The 17,672-nt window shown below is 44.5% G+C and overlaps 1 protein-coding gene across 2 annotated transcripts in view; it reads right to left on the bottom strand.

Moving 5' to 3' along the window:
- Skap1 (src kinase associated phosphoprotein 1) overlaps window positions 1–17,672 on the bottom strand; it is a 266,764-nt gene that overhangs the window by 226,707 nt on the left and 22,385 nt on the right. For both annotated transcript variants that reach the window (XM_048365024.1, XM_048365025.1), the window contains one exon: window positions 4,489–4,514. In XM_048365024.1, coding sequence (XP_048220981.1) covers window positions 4,489–4,514 — 26 coding nt within the window. The remainder of the gene's footprint in view (window positions 1–4,488; window positions 4,515–17,672) is intronic.

Here is a 17,672-nt window from a genome sequence, read left to right as displayed (position 1 = left end):
TTTGGTCAAATTGTCATTTTTACCTAATTGTCTTACGACACTGTGTGTGTGTGTGTGTATATTCCTTTAAACTCCATAGCATTCCATGAAATGGACACAGCATCATTTATTGAACTAGTCCCCTACTACTGATGCTGTTTGGAATCTTGGAATTTCACACATGACCCAATGAATAACTGTGTGTGTGTGTGCACACACCAGTACAGTAATAGGGCTTGAACTCAGGGCCTTGCTCTCTCACTTAGCTTTTTCATTCAAGGCTGATGCTCTACCACTCAAGCTGCACCTCCACTTCCAGTTTTCTGCTGGTTAGTTGGAGACAAGAGTCTCTCAGATTTGCCTGCCTAGGCTTGCTTCAAACCTCAATCCTCAGATCTCAGCCTCCTGAGTAGTTAGGATTATAGGCAGGCACCAATGCCAATGCCTGGCATGAATTTTCTTATTCACAGTACATTCTGCAGGGAATACAAAAAGTAGCAACTGAGTCCATGATTTACCTGCATTAAAGTTCTTTTTTCTTTCTTGTGCCTTAATATCTACTCCAGTAAAGGGCATTTAGAAAAGACATAAAAATCTTAGAAATTTCAGGGCTGGGAATATGGCCTAGTGGCAAGAGTGCTTGACTTGTAAACATGAAGCCCTGGGTTCAATTCCCCAGCACCACATATATAGAAAACAGCCAGACGTGGCACTGTGGCTCAAGAGGCAGAGTGCTAGCCTTGAGCAAAAAAGAAGCCAGGGACGGTGCTCAGGCCCTGAGTCTAAGGCCCAGGACTGGCAAAAAAAAAAACACAAAAAAAACAAAAAAACAAAGAAATGGGCTGGGGATATGGCCTAGTAGCAAGAGTGCCTGCCTCATAGACATGAGGCCCTGGGTTTGATTCCCAAGCACCACATATACAGAAAATGGCCAGAAGTGGCGCTGTGGCTCAAGTGGCAGAGTGCTAGCCTTGAGCAAAAAGAAGCCAGGGACAGTGCTCAGGCCCTGAGTCCAAGCCTCAGGACTGGCCAAAAAAAAAAAAAAAAAATCTTAGAAATTTCAACTTTAGAAAAGCCAAAAAAGGGAATTCTTTTCAGAAAAAAATCTTAGTTTCTTTGACGGTCATTTTGAGACAATACACTAATTTACAAATGCATTATTTCACACTTTTGTGTATATGCATCCTTTTCCTGGACCTTGAACTCAAGACCTGGCTACTGTCCCTGAGCTTTTTTGCTCAAGGCAAAAGTTCTACCACTTGAACCACACCTCTACTTCTGGATTGTTTTTATGCACTAAATAATTGGAGATAAGAGTCTCACAGACTTTCCCCTCCCAATGGCTTTGAACTGCAGTCCTCAGATCTCAGCCTCTTGGATAGCTAGGATTACAGGCACGAGCCACCCATACACATCACATTATTTCACTCTTAACCTGAGCAATAAATGGATAGGAAGGAAAATAATTAAAAAGGTATCAAAGTCAGTTTGTGTGTGCATCTACTTTCTAAAGATTGATCTGTACAAAATATAGCAAATGAGGAAAGGGGAGAAATACTTGAAAGAAGTCAAGCCACAAAAGCAGCTGTCAAGATGGTTGATGCTCTAAAGACTGGGCCAAAGCCAAAGGCAAGAGGAGTCATCCTGTGTCCATTCTCCCATTAATTTCCCCCAAACAAGCTGGAAATCTCCTTTTTTAAAAGAGTAAGTATAGGTTAGGATATTCTAGGTCCATAACCAATGCTTGTGTTTATAAAATATTAGCATTCCAGGCATAGTGAAAGCAAGATACTTCACAATAAATTACAAATCGTGTAAATGCAGACTTTTTCTTCCATTTGCAAACACGTCATAAATTTGGACTCTGTTTCTTTGTATAAGGCCTACTTACGACTGTGTTAAAACCTTTTGGCATGAATGCAAAGAGTTGTTTCATAAATACAACTTAGTGAAAAATCACTATGCAGTCCATTAATTCAAAAACACTTCTCTTCAACTTCAAAGGGAATTGCCCGTCCCACCCCCTTGTGGGAGGATAAAGATGGTCTTTCTTGGCTGTTTCAACGTTTGCTTCTTGTAGTCCTTTTTTAATTTTTTATTTTGGGGTTGGTCGTGGGGCTTGAGCTTGAGCTATCCCTGTGCACTTCAGCTCAAGTCTAGCACTCTACCACTTTTGCGCTACTTCCAGTTTTCTGGTGGTTAATTGGAGATAAGAGTCCCATGGGCTTTCCCACCCAGGCTGGCTTTGAACCATGATCCTCAGATCTCAGCCTCCTGACTAGCTAGGATTACAGGCATGAGCCACCGGTGCCCAGCTAGTTGTCCTAACTTGATGTTCCAAGTATGTGGTTATGAGAGACCAGAAATTCATTGACATTCATAATTCCATTCAATAGGCTTCAGAGCAACAAGCTCAGAAATCTTGCCCCTCAAGTGTCTACTAAGAAAAAGACATGCAAGCCACCATGCCCAGCTCTCATAAAGCATTTAAGAAAGGAAACTAGATATATGGTGCTGATGGCTCATGCCTGTAATCCTAGCTACTCAGGAGGCTGAGATCTGAGGATCATGTTTGAAGCCAGCCCAAGTAGGAAAGTCCCTGAGACTCTTATCTCCAATTAACCACCAGAAAACCAGAAGTGGAGCTGTGGCTCAAGTGCTAGCTAGCCTCCAGTGAAAAGCCAAGCTCAAGAGAACAAGGTCCTGAGTCCAGGCCCCAGTACTAGCACAAAAAGAAAGACAGGCCGGGCACTGGTGGCTCATGCCTGTAATCCTAGCTACTCAGGAAGCTGAGACCTGAGGATTGTGGTTCTAAGCCATCCTAGGCAGAAAAGTCCCATGAGAGTGTTATCCCCAGTTAACCACTTAGAAACTGGAAGTAGAGCTGTGGTTCAGAGCGGTAGAGCCCCAGCCTTGAGCAAAAGAGCTCAGGGACAATGCCCAGGCCCTGAGTTCAAGCCCCACAACAGAAAACATCAACAACAAAAAAAGACAGAAAGATGGGGAGGGAGGAAGGAAGGAAAGAAGGGAGGAAGGAAAGAAAGAATGAAGGGGGAAGGAGGGAGGGGAGAGGAAGGAAGGGAGGAAAGAAGGAAAGAAGGAAGGAAGGAAGGAAGGAAGGAAGGAAGGAAGGAAGGAAGGAAGGAAGGAAGGAAGGAAGGTTTGGAAAAGTTTACAGTGCTTTTTCAAACAGTTTATAAAGCTCCTTGAAGGTTTGATCTGCAAGTCTGGGGTTCTCTGAGATTTCTAAACAGCCTCTTTGCAACTGCCGGCGGGTGATTAATATTCAGGAGGCTGTTTCTGGCATTCTCAGAGAACTAAGAAGAACGGATGCACACAGCACCTTCCACATCCCCTCAAACGGTTTAATTATTTTTTAATCCCAATTTTGAACCTTTAAAAAAATATGTGTTCTAAACCCTGTCCCTCCCCCCTCCCTGTTTTTAATTTTACACACAGCTGTCTGCTGTACTTTTTTAGAATCACGCCAGATGCTGGGTTCATCAAGCAAAAAGCAGGGAAACAATGGCAGGGAAGCAATTAGCAGCGCCATGGCCGCGCTGGGCTTGCAGGAGAATGAGCTTACACGGCGGGTTCTCGCGGGACTTCCCTGCCCGCCTCGCTTCTGACATTTCCCTGCTGCCACGAAGGCCAGGGAAGGCCCTGTGATGGAGGAGACAGTGCATTGGAATTTACTTCAGGAGCAAATGAAGGATTCACTGAGTTGGAACCTGCCCGGGATGTTTAATATGGACTCCATTCTATTTGAATGCTACAGGATCCTGTTGGTCTCTAACAAAGCTGCTCAAGAAAACAAAATAACCCAGCAACCATCTCCTCTGGAGGCAGACACATAGAACTTCTTACTGCTAAAAGGCAAGCACAAGGGTACCCAGCAGGGGGAAAGCTAATTAAACACTCCACCTAACTTGCCTCAAAAATGGCTACTGGCATGCCAGGTGGCACCTGCCTATAATCCCAGCTACTTGTGGAGGGAGGGGATGGAAAGCTGGATGATTACAATTAAAAGCTAGTCAAGGGGACAGGGAGCAAGACTCTATCTCAACCAATAAGCCAGGCACGGTGGTGGACATTTGTAGTTCCAGCTACAGGACCATACCTAGGAGGATCATTGTCTGAGACCAGCGCTGAGCAAGAACCCAAGGCCCTTAGTAGAGAAATAACTAAAGCAAAAAAAAGGTGGGGGGGGGGGGGACGGGGACATTGCTCAAATGGTAGAGCAACTGCCTGACAAATTCAGTGTTGAAATTAAACCCCAACATTGCCCGCCCCCAAAGAAAAAGAACAGAAGAAGCAAGGAAGGAAGGGAAAGAGGGAAGAAGGGAGGGAGGGAGGGAGGGAGGGAGGGAGGGAGGGAGGGAGGGAGGGAGGGAGGGAGGGAGGGAAGAAGAAAGGGAGGGCCACTCTGTGAAGCAACTTAGAAGAAGAGACAGGCACAGCATCTACTCATTTTTAGTCTGAAACTATACCTGGTCCAACACTACTCACCTTGGGGCTGAAAATCCCAACAGTATCTGAAATACAAAAGAAAAAAAAAAAAAAAGGAGGTAAGTCCAACACGTGATTCTCAATCTCAGTTGACATACAGTGGGTCTAGCGCCAAGTCCAAAAAGGTTGCTCATTCGTCAATATCTAGCCAAAGCCTGGTTTTGTTTGAACAAAACCAGAGCTGCCCCTGAGATGTGAGCAAGCCTTCCATGCTCCTGTGAGGGCCAGCACAGCTAGGTAATTGTGCCTTTCTAAGGGAAGGTCCTGGTGACCACAGGACCTTTGAGTAGGATCATCCTTGGCTGAGGCACCTGCTGTATTGAAGGACCATGACATCACTGGTTCTGGGAAGCAAACACCAGGAGCACTCCCAGGTATTATGACAACCAACCTCCCTCACATGCTCCAACACCTCTTACTCCTCAAAGACACAGAAGAGGCATGAAGTTGACTCAAGACTGCCTAATAGTTTGGGGTCCACACCAAGAGAGAGACCTTGCAATCCACTGGGCCCTGGTGGCTCAGCCAAGTCACCCTTGCTACTCAAGGAGGCTGAGATCTGAGGATGGAGGCTCAAAGCCAGCTCTGGGAGAAAAGTCTGTGAGACTCTTATCTCCAATTAACCACCAAAAGCCAGAAGCGGAGCTGTGACTCAAGGGTCTGTAGAGCACCAGCCTTGAGCAAAACAGCTAAGGGATATTGCCCAGGCCCTGAGTTCAAGTCCTAACAGCAGAATTTAAAAAAAAACACTTTTTATTTTAAGGACTGTGGCTTGTAGTCTTCACCTAATCAAAGGCAGTGACGGAAAGGAGTATTCCAAATCACTTGCATGGAGCCTACTTTGCACTTTTCCTCTGCAGAAACACTACCATCCAGGGTGGCTACACACACACACACACACACACACACACACACACACACACAATCTACTTTCCTTTCCATCTCATTTGCTCTGGCCACTCAAGAACCTGTCATTCTGTGTTGATTTCTCTCTGTGTGCACGCTGCCTCTTCCTCTCATCCTGGTCCTCTCCAACCGTATTTTTGCCAATAGAAAAATAACATGAGCTCTCCTTTCCCCACCCCCTCCCATCCCGCCATCCCCTGTCCCATTTCCCTGTGCCTGAGTCCCTCTTCCCGCCTCGTCTCTGTAGCCTCCCTTCCCCGTCACAGCTGCTGCCCCTTCCACTTTGCAGTGGACATAAAGACCTTTGTGTTGACAAATAGGCCTATTTCCTACCCTCATCGTGGCCTCTTAGGAATATATAGCATTGATATTTTCTGAGGAGAAAGTTTCTTACTGAATTTTGAAAAGGATCCACAGCCAGGCACTGGTGGCTTGCGCCTGTAATCCTAGCTACTCAGGAGGCTGAGAGCTGAGAACCGTAGATTCAAAGCCAGGCCCGTTAGGAAAATCCATAAGCCTCTTTTTTTTTCTTTCTCTTTTCCTTCCTTCCTTCCTTCCTTCCTTCCTTCCTTCCTTCCTTCCTTCCTTCCTTCCTTCCTTCCTTCCTTCCTTCCCCTCTCCCTCCCTCCCTCCCTCCCTCCCTCCCTCCCTCCCTCCTCTCCTTTCCTCTCCTCTGCTCTCCTTTCCTTTCTGTTAATCACGAGGACGGAACTCAGGGCCTGGCCCCTGTCCCTGAATTCTTTTGCTCAAGGCTAATGCTCTACCACTTTGAGGCACAGCACCACTTCTGGTATTCTGGTGGTAATTGGAGATAAGAGTCTCCTAGGGACTTTTCAAAACCCTGGCTGGCTTGGAACTGCAATCCTCAGATCCCAGTCTCCTGAGTAACTAGGATTATAGGTGTAAGCCACCAGCACCTAGCTGAGACACAATATTTTTTTTGTCCATTGTGGGGCTTGAACTCAGGGCCTGGGCACTGTCTCTGAGCTCTTCAGCTCAAGACTAGCTCAAGACTAGCACCATTTCCAGATTTCTCTGTTTATGTGGTGCTACGGAATCGAACCCAGGGCTTCATGCATGCTAGGCAAGCATCGTACCACTAAGCCATATTCCCAGCCCCTGTGGCACAAATTTTGCAACTGAAGTATTAAAAGCATTGTTTTACTTGCATCTTACAGAATATTTAAACATCATACATACCCTACTTTGGTAAACCACCTGCTGAACAAAGAAAATCTAGATTGTTTGAGGATATACAAATCTGAATTTCACTTTTATGTCAAAAAATAGCTATGCCTTCTGAATGTACAAGGTATAGCTAGCTGTTCCACCTCCCTCCTGTCTGTCTTTCTCTGACAATGATCATCTCCAAAGAAGACATCAAAGACTCGCACCACAGTGCTACTGATTTCACTATTAGAAGCGGAATCTTAAGATTCCAGTTGATAAGACCAACAAAACACCTTGCAATAGACCTTGGCCAACCTGTCACATGGTACAAATGGATTTGTGCTCAAGGAAAAGGCCTTGCCAAGCAACAGAGTCTCCACTCTGTAGGTATTTCCTAGATCCTAGAGATCTTTTCACACGTGGAAAGATTCGCCTTGATTTGGAATTCTCTTTCTACCACCAGTCTCCCCTTACTACCATGGCAGAAGGAATGGGCAAGGAGCAAAGGGCAATGTGGCCGCTGACACCCACAGTAGAGATGGGGAATGAGCGCCACCTGGTGGAAGTATCTAGGGGAGGCATCAAGGGCTTAGGACCCCAGGGGTCCAGATTCCAGGCCCAGAAGCTCACACAGCGAAAAGGTGTCCTTGGTAGAGAGGTGGTGCCCTACCTCTAGGCCCTGCTCCTCCAGTCAGACCAAAAGTGCAAAACCCAGTGCCTACCTACAAGGGGCTTACCATCTACCCAACTACAAGCATTTGCATATGGAGAAATGACAAGAGAACAAGACAACAACAGATAATCTACAAGGAATGAGGAACAGGACTTGTCATAAAAGGGGTCCGGGGTTGCTTTAGGAGATGTTTAGGAGATGCTTTAGGATATTTCTGTGGTTTTGAGTCAATACCCCTAAAGTTTAGAAGCCCTTTCCTGGCTGCACAGTATTCTCCTACTTATAAAATACTATAGCAATAATCAAACATCCATTAAATAACATAGAAACAACGTTCTCTGACATTCATAATATAAAGAAATCACGGCTCTTCCTCAAGTTTTGAAAGTGCATTTCCAGATATTTAAAAACAATTTAAGAAAAAATTAGGGTTAGAGGCATGGCTCAAGTTGTAGAGTGACAGCCTAGTAGGCATGAGGCTCTAAGTTCAAGTCTCTCTTTACTTTCTAGCATGAAGACTGAATTCCATGAATAAATCTTCACTGGTGTGTCTATATGATTACTATCCTGGCTTATTTTTATTTATTTGTTTTTGTCCCCTCAAGGCTAGTGTTTTGAGCCACAGCTCCACCTCTGGCTTTTTGTGGTTTATTGGAGATAAGAGTCTCATGGACTTTCCTGCCTGGACTAGCTTTGAACAGTACTCCTCAAATGTCAGCCTCCTGTATGGCTAGGATTACAGGTGTGAGCCACCAGTGCCCAGCTCTTTTTCTGCTTTTAATAGGCAACAAAATATAACTCAATAACCTAATACAAAAAAAAAATACTCAGTGGGTATTCTGTGGCAAAATGAAAGGCCAAAATGTCAGGTCACATTTGAAAAGAGAATCGTTGAAAGCTCTGGTGATTTGTCTCATTGATTGTTTAAGTCTTTAATTTGTCCACGGTGGTGGTCGACTTCCACCAAAGCTATTTGAGAGCCAATGAGAAGGTATGAGATAGCGATTTGATTGTAGACTGTAAGACAGGCAGGGAGCACAGTGCCAAAGAGCAAAGCCAGAGATAGCCTTTTGTTTCCTAACTTGTGTACTGGGCTGGGGGGGGGGGGGGGCAACAAGGCTTCCCTCACACACAGGGGTTCCAGCTGACTGCTCTGTTTCAACTTCTATCTTTGACTCCTGGCCCCGTGGTCATGTGACAATGGCCGAGTCCCGTATACTTAGGACATTAGGACATCCCAGCTGAGGACCTGCAGCCCTTATGCTGACAGGAGAGGAAACCGAGGCAGTGGAGCTTACCTGGTCGCCCCACACTATGCAGCTACCATACTTTATCTTGGGAGGACATTTGCAAGTGTGAGCATCACTTGAAAGTGATACTGTTTCTATAGAAACCCTTATAGCTACTTGGACCAACCCTTTTCAGTGACCATGTCTTTAAGGATTCCCTTGTTCTGAATGTGCTTATATCATTGACCCCAGAGCAGATGTTTACATGAAAACTTTCAAGCTGGATTCATGATCCCGGCTCATTTAGGAGGGTGGGTTTTCTCAAGAGGAACCTCTGGACACATTCTCTAAACCTTACCTCGTGAATACCACCTTTGTTCTGTCCATTCACCATGAGATTAATAAATCCTTCACTCGGTGAGGGATGAAAAGTCCAGAGCACTGAAACTGTGTGCTGTTTGACATAAATAGCTGTATAGATCATGATGAGGATGGCTCCAAACTTACAGTGGTAAAAACTGAAGGCAGAAGAACACAGGTCTGGATCATTCCAGAACCTTCCTTCCTCCTGGCTCAGGGAGGATTCAGGATCAGATAGAAGGCTGGCAGGGCAGGGGAGGGTGACACAGAGGACAGGGCCAGGGATGCAGGAAGAAGCCAGGCAAGGGGGGCAGGATCATCTGCAGGAGGATATGGAAGGGGTTCTGGTCTGAAGTCTTTGTTTGCTCTTTGGTGCTGTGTCGGGAGTGAGAGATACTATGACAGGGCAGACTGATAAGGGCTGGGGGGGAGGGGTCAATGGAAAAGGGGAATTGTAAAGGTTGTTGACATGAAACACATCCACGAATGGCCAGCCATCATCATGGGTTCAGCTAAAGTTGAAGACTAAGATTTACTGTGCTGGCAATTCAATCGGACCATTTTTCTTAAGTCCTAGTTAGCTGCCCAGATGTAAGAAGAGAGAAGTTAAGCAGTTCAATGGATCCAAGGTTAGGGTTTTTCTAGACTAGAAACAAACAAACAAACAAAAAGGACACGAGAGTAAGAGAAAAATGGGAGGGACAGGCCAGAGTTCAGGCTGACCAGGAAGAAACTAGTTGTAAGAGACTTGTCAACAGGGTCTGCACCTATGGAAAAGTCTTAAGCTGGCGCTCATGCCTGTAATCCTAGCTACTTAGGAGGCTGAGATCTGAAGATCACTGTTGGAAGCCAGTATAGGCAGAAAAGTTCAGGAGGCTTTTTATCCCCAATTAACCAGCCAAAAATCAGAAGTGGAGCTTTGGTTCAAGTGATAGAGTGCTAGCCTTGAGGGAAAAAAAGAAAAACTAAGCTAGAATATGAGGCCCAGCATTCAAGCCCCAGTACTTGCGCACACACGCACACACACACACACACACACAGACAGACACATGGTCAATAAAGACCTGCAGAAACAAGAGCTCTCATCCTTTCTTGGGAGATTACAATGCTCTTCTCTCAAGAGCACATAAGTGCCCTTGGCCCCTCAGTCTCAAGCCTCTGCTAGTCCTGCCAGTCCTGTTTTAATGGAAATATCCCATTTATCCAGTTGAAGCTTAGGAACCACCCCCCTACTTCTTTCTCCCGTCAGAGCCAAGATCAACCCTTCCTATCCACTTGATCTATCTCCTTTCTATTTCTGCAGGCATGGAATCCACTCAGGCCTTCAAGATGCAGACACAGATCATCAATAGGATGAGGTCCTAAGTGCCCTGCCCCACCATCTTCTTGCTCCCCCTGCTCCCCTCTTCTCAGCGATGACGTGAAGAGCAAAGGCTTTGCAGACGGCTTTGCAACTCCATCTTCAAGCTGCAAGACTGCACCACACACTGTTATCTTCATCTTTAAAACGGAAATAGGAATCAGCACCAATGGCTCACACCTGTAATCCTGGCTACTCATGAGGCAGAGATCTGAGAACTGCCGTTCAAAACCAGCCCAGGGCAGCAAAGTATTAGAGGGAAGACTCTTATCTCCAATGAGTCACTAAAAAGCCAGAGTGGAGCTGTGGCTCAAGTGGTAGAGTGCTAGCTTTGAGCACAAAGCTCAGGGACAGTGCCCAGGCCCTGAGTTCAAGACCCAGGACTGGTACCAAAAAAAAAAAAACCAAACCCAACAACAACAACAAAAAACAACCCTGAAACATGAAGCTGAGTGCAGTAACCCATGCCTGTAATCCAAGCTACTCAAGAGGCTGAGAAATTGAAGTTCAGAGTCTGCCCAAGCAGACAAATCCAAGAGACTCTTCTCTCCACTTAACTAGTGAAAAGCTAGAAGTAGAGGTGTGGCTCAAGTGGTAGAGCACCAGCCTTGAGTGAAAAAGCTGAGCAAGAACCTGAAGCCCTGCATTCAAACCCCAGCACCAACCAACAAACACACAGAAATGTTCCCCTTACCTGCTTGCTCTGATTCTCGAGCAAATTGGCAAAGGTAGTGGCTAGAAAGCACTGAGAGTAGACCCGGCAGCTGGCAAGATACATACATGTCAGCTGAGCCTGTCATTAGCATGACTGTGAGTTCAATGATCTAACCGGCCAGCACAATCTCAAGTTTCCTTGGTGAAAACACCCCAAATGGCCCAGGCCCGGCGTCACCTCCTCCGCTCCCTCTGCCAGCACCTCTCATCTGCCCTATCCCCTTCTCCCAGACACTCCAAGATGGAGCTTGGAGAGGAGGCTAGTCTCCTTCATCAGCATCTCCTGCAGCACACCTGTGCACACCTGTACACACCTATATACTGTTCAGGTAACCTGAACTCTCAAAGGAAAGAGACATTGAGCTGGCGATCAGCGAGCCTTTGCTAAGTCCGAAACAAGAGCTAGCTCTCTGAGCTCAGAGTAGACAGTAGAGGATATTTCAGAGAGGGGAGGGGACCATGGAAAGAGGAGGGGTGGGTAGACAGGCACCCCAACCACACTGTGGAGTATGTATTTATTCCAAACAAGATAAGCACTAGCTGCCCCTCATTTTCATCCAGGATGCTCACGCAAAGGCAAGAGAGGAAAGAAAGCAATGGGTTACCAAAAACAAAAAAAAAAGGAAAAAGAGAAAGAGAAAAATAAGAATGCTTTTGAAACTTAAATTTTCATCCAAACAGGCAGATGACCGTAGCTCACGCCTCTAATCCTAGCTGCTCAGGCAGATGAGATGGGACGATCACAACTCAAAGCCAGCCTGGGCAGACTTTGATCTCCAACTAACCAGCAAAAAGCTGGAGGTAGAGGGGCGGCTCATGTGGTAGAGCACCAGCCAAGTGAAAAAGCCAAGCGAGAGCTCCAGACCCTGAGTTTAAGGCCCAGTAGTGGGGGTGGGGGTGGGGGGAGGGGAGGGATCTTCCTCCAAGCAAAGAACTTCTTCCTTTCTTTTTTTTTGTATTGTTTTTTGCTTTGGACTAACCTCAAGATGATCAGCAAAACCATACTTCAAAAGACATGTCTGAATACACATTACAGTGGCAAGAATCCAATACATAAATACAACCAATTTGCTTCCTCATTAAAAGCTTTCATGAAGAAAATAATTTAATACAAACTCAAAGGCTACTGACACTGATTAATTGAAAAATAACAAGAGAATCCTAATTAAAGATGGAATGTCATTTCACTCATTCTCATTGTAACAAAATTGGAATAAACAGGGGGGGAAAGCAGAATCTAAAGAGAGGACTTCTTTTGGTAATCACTCAAAGAATTATAATGAACTACTAAAATGTTGGTAAAATTCCTAATCTTTTTTGTATGTATAAATAGTGTGTGTGTGTGTGTGTGTGTGTGTGTGTGTGTGTGTGTGTGTGTCTGATTTCTTACTGGTTAATTGGAGATAAGAGTCTCACAGACTTTCCTGCTCCAGCTGGCTTTGAACAGCAATCCTCAGATCTCAGCCTCCTGAGTAGCTAGGATTATAGGCGTGAGCCACTGGTGCCAGCAAGAGGCTATATCTTCTATAACACTGTTGTGATCACCTGGCATGGAGCCCAACATAAACAGTGAACACTTATCTGTAAAGTAAAGTAACCACTTCCAATCTGTAATCCTCACTCTGCCTTTTTCAGTTGATTCCATTTTCTTTTACGATCCAACAGAAAACTCAGTCATGATGACTGGTGTTTGTAAAAGGAGAAGGTGACTCGTTTACTCAAGTATCATCCCTTTGGAAAAACAAATACAAATGCTTTATAAAAATAGCCAGAGTGTAGATATAATCCTTTCCTGATGTAGCAGTTCAGTGCTGAAGAAGTAAAAACTTTTCCCAGTCACGTGTATGTGGGTATATACACACGTACACAGCTCCACTTCCGGCTTTTTGGAAGTTAATTGGGGGTAAGAGTCTCATGGATTTTTCCTGCCTAGGCTGGCTTTGAACCATACTCCTCAGATCTCAGCCCCCTGAGTAGCTAGTATTCCAAGTGTGGGCTACCGGCACCTGGCTTGAGATTTTAAATGTTTTTAACCTATTTTTTTCTTTTGTGTGTACGTGTCAGTATTGGAGCTTGAACTCAGAACATCACGCTTTTTCACTCAAGGCTGGTGCTCTACCCCTTGAGCAAACTGTGTTTTGCTGGTTAACTAGATTTAAGAGCCTCACTGACTTACATGTTCGGGCTGGCTTTGAACTGTAATCCTCAGATCTCAGCCTCCTGAGTAGCTAGGATGACAGTCATAATCCACCAGTGCCCTGCTCTTAAGTATAGCTTATCACAGGATCACAATCAATCTCCTACAGCATGAATGTTGAATTACTATTACATACAGATTTGCTCTTCAAATAGAATGAAAAGAAAAACAAATGGTAACGAGCAGAAAAGCTGAATTCTGAGTCTCCAGTCGCTTTATGAAGGCTGACAAGGAGCCAGTGACAGAGGAAGCAGAAAGAAGGCAGGTTTGGGATGAAGACTCAGTAGGCCTTGTTTGAGGTTTGGGACATGAGAGAAGAGCCATGCGGAATGACTCCATGATTCTGCCTCTGACATCTAATCGAGGGAAAAGGAGGAAGTCTTTGGCAGTAAGAGAACAGAAGACAGCAAAGTCAATCCTGGCCCCTGAAGCTGTTACACTGCCTCCTACTGCAAGTAACAAACCTGGCTGACTGGAGCTGAGACAAGTAGAAGTCTATTCTCCCCATAAAAACAAACATTCTGCCTGGGCACTTGTGGCTCACACCTGTAATCCTAGCTACTCAGGAGGCTGAGATCCCAGAATTGTGGTTCAAAGTCAGCCAGGATAGGAAAGTCTTTGAGACTCTCATCTCCAATGAGCTAGCAAAAGAGCCAGATAGGGGGCTGGGAATATGGCCTAGAGGCAAGAGTGCTTGACTTGTACACATGAAGCCCTGGGTTCGATTCCCCAGCACCACATATATAGAAAACAGCCAGAAGTGGTGCTGTGGCTCAAGTGGCAGAGTGCTAGCCTTGAGCAAAAAGAAGCCAGAGACAGTGCTCAGGCCCTGAGTCCAAGGCCCAGGACTGGCAAAAAAAAAAAAAAAAAAAAAGCCAGATAGGGAGCTTGTGGTTCAGGTAGGAGAGCTCTAGTCTCGAGTGAAAAACCTAAGAAACAGCCCAGACCCAGAGTTCAAGTTCTAGTACCAATATTTTTTTTTTAAGTCTGAAGACAGAGAAGTCTGGAGATGGTGCAGGCCCCAGCAGGGATATGAAGAATCCAGTTCACCCCATCTTTGTATTCTAGCACTGTAGAGCAGGGTGGAGTTTTAAAATGACTCCTGCCATTCAGTGTATCATTATTTCTCATATAAAACTGTCCTATCAGAAGTCTTCTGACCCATGGACTCTACAGCCCTTAAAATTATCTTGCCAGGTGCTGGTGGCACACACCTATAATCCTAGCTACACAGGAGGTTGAGATCTGAGGATCACAGTTGGAAGTGAGCCCTGGCAGAAAATCCTTGAGACTCTTAATTCCAATTAATCAACAGGAAGCAGGAAGTGGGTGTGTGACTCAAATGGCAGAGCACCAGCCTTAAGTGAAAAAAGCTAAAGGACAGAACCTAGGCCCCGAGTCTTAAGCCCTAGTAATGGCACACACACACGCACAGGCGTGTGCACATAAGAGAGAGAGAGAGCCAGAGAGAGAGAGAGAGAGAGAGAGAGAGAGAGAGAGAGAGAGAGAGATTCTATGTTTTATAAACCCTAGACCACTCACTGGACAAAGCAGAATGGCTTCAGCTAGCAACTGACTGCTGGCTAGCAGGGTCTGTGGTCGAGGGAAAAAGAAAGATGCTTGCTGAGCAGACATACAGCAGGCTCATTCAGCTTTGAAAAGTCTGAGGTTCCCCAAAGCACTAACTTATATTCAGCGTGCTGTCCCATGCTAAGAACTAGCAAGAGAGAGAGAGAGAGAGACTCCTCACTCTATCTTTCTGACTTACTCTGCCTTCAAAAGCCCTGATACACATTTATTTTCCTGCACATTTACTTGGTTTTGAATTTAAAATGAAATAAAAATAGGAAATAGGGGAGAGAAGCTCAAGAAAATCTCATGAGGGGTTTTGTCTTCTAAGTAGCGATTAGCTATGCAAATGGCCTGCGGGGCCGTGTCAAACACCCATCTCATCTCAGGTGGTGAACCCTTCCCAGGCCCCTCCTGTGGCTCAAACTGGGCACCTAAGTATGCAGTCAAAGAAGAGACTGGGAACAGAATTAATCTGCTTCGGCCATATGGCGCTGCGCAATGCTGGCGGAGGCCTGAGCACTCCATTTCACAAGAGTCATACTTATTCTGAATTTTAATCATTTTTGGATCAGCAAACATATGCCTACCAACCTGTTTCATTTACACAAAATTCTGAAGCATAATCACACTGCACACTCAAAAAATGATTGGTTCTTTCTTTTATTTTTTTTAAATCCCAAGTGGACTTCGAATTTCTCTCCTACTGGTTTCTCAAAAGAAAGTAGCGGCTGACATCTCCATCATAATGTCCTTTGTTCTTCAAACAGGCCGGTTGTAGGTGGCTCAGCCTGTGACCCTAGCTACTCAAGAGGCTGAGATCTGAGGATTGTGGTTCAAAGCCAGCCTGGGCAGAAATGCCTGCGAGACCAGCAAAAAGCCTGAAGTACAGGTGTGGCTCAAGTAGTAGAACATCAGCTTTGAGGAAAAAAAAAATCTTAAATAGCTCTCATAAGTTCTCAGTTACTTAGTGGCCATTTTCATTGTCAGGTCACAGTTTTGCATGGGTAGACCCTTCTCTGGTCCTAGCGGCTGGTTGAGGTACAGGAATAATACACATACACACACACACACACACACACACACACACACACACACACACACACACTACACTTCCCTTCTTCAGAACAGAGACATTAACATTATCTAACACATACTCCATAGAACTAAACTACTTTCATCTCCCAGACATCTAATAATTTCAAGATAAAAACAGAAAAAGTCAGTTCTCTTTTTGTGAACTTCTGTCTCACATGCTAGAAAGACCGTCGCAATGCCTCTTGAACATGTTTCAGTGACAACATTTACTGCACTAGGACCAAAATGATTTTCTGCCACGTTCAATTCTAGTTCAATAAAAAGAATAAGAGCTTTGGCTCTAACCTCTGTCTTTTTTAATACCATAAAATGATTTTTAAAAATGTAAAATTGAGTTCCATTTCCTACTGGACTACCAATCTCATAGTAGCTTTCCTTTGATCAAATTTATAAGAAAAGTCAGAAATTGCCTTTCCTTTAAAAAAAATAAATAAATAAAAATTTCAAGATCTCCTGGGCAGAATGTTTGAATTGGATTTCAGCCCTCAATAATTGCTGGCCCAGAAGTGAGTATAAAAGTTAGCTACTTCCTGTTAGTTATGACAGAAATAACAAACTGGATGATATCCCTTAGTTCAGTCTCATCTCCAAATAATAAGGTTGTTCCTAGAAAACTACCATTGTAAAAAACCACAAATATATATTATTACATTTCCAAATTGAGGAAGTCTCTGGTTTTCTGAAACCACAATGAATGAGCCCATGGTTTCCAAATTGCAAAGACAAACCAATTATCCTTTTGCAACATTTTACTATGAAAAATTTCAAATATACCTAGAGGCTGAAAGAATACCTATATCTGCCCACGCCTTAGACTCAATGATTCATATTTTGTGATATTTGCTTTGAAATGTATCTGTCCCTCCATTGATCTTTTTTTTTAACAGTACTGGGATTTGAACTCAGGGCCTTGCACTTACTAAACAGGCATTTTGCTAGTTTGTGCCACATCTCCTATCCTGTGCTTTAGCTTAGGCTGTCCTTGAAATTCAGTCTTCCAGATCTCCCTCCATTTTCTAAATAGCTAGGATTACAGACCTACATCACCAGACCCAGCTGCTATCCCAAAACCTGCTGACACGAACATAGTGAATAAGACTTCAGTATTTGGCTATGGGGCTTTTAAGCCAATGACCATTTGAAAGATGTTACTTCTCTTTTTTTTTCCAGTACTGGGACTAGAACTCAGGCCCTCAGGCTCTTGCTTGACTTTTTTGCTCAGATCACTCCCTTACCACTTAAGCCACACTTCTAGTTTTCTGGTGGTTAATTAGAGATAAGAGTCTCATGGGCTTTCCTGACTAGGCTGGCTTTGAACTACAATCCTCAGACCTCAGCCTACTGAGTAGCTAGGATTAGAGGTACAAGCTACCAGCATCCATTTCATGCTTTTAAATGGTTTGGCTAGGTAAAAACAAGATAACCAATTAGAAGTTCTAAATTCTGCCAAGTGGTGGTGGTTTACACCTGAAATCTGAGGATTGTAGTTCAAAGCCAACCTGAGCAGAAAAGTCCCATGAGACTCTTACCTCCAATTAACCACCAGAAAACTAGAAGTGGTGCTGTTATTCAAAGTGGTAGAGCACTAGCCTTGAGCAAAAAGAGCTCAGGGAGAGTGCCCAGGCCCTGAGTTCGAGCCCCACAACTGACAAAAAATATCTAAATTCTCAATCCCAAACTTTTATTAATTCTTTTACTTTTAGCAATGGCTTACATATCCGTTCTCTCATTAAAAAAGCACAAACACATTTGGTAGATGGTAAGAGGTTTCAATTCACAAAGTATAATATGGGTCTTGTGGTTAGGGCAGAATGAGAGATAGCTATACCTAATTAAGAGATAGAAATACCTAATTGGAGATTATGTGGCCAGAAAAATTTCTATAAATCACAACAAGAACCTCAACAA

The sequence above is a fragment of the Perognathus longimembris genome, chromosome 17, assembly GCF_023159225.1.
Source record: "Perognathus longimembris pacificus isolate PPM17 chromosome 17, ASM2315922v1, whole genome shotgun sequence".
Taxonomy (NCBI): Eukaryota; Metazoa; Chordata; class Mammalia; order Rodentia; family Heteromyidae; genus Perognathus; species Perognathus longimembris.
This window is presented reverse-complemented; position numbering and strand designations above follow the sequence as displayed.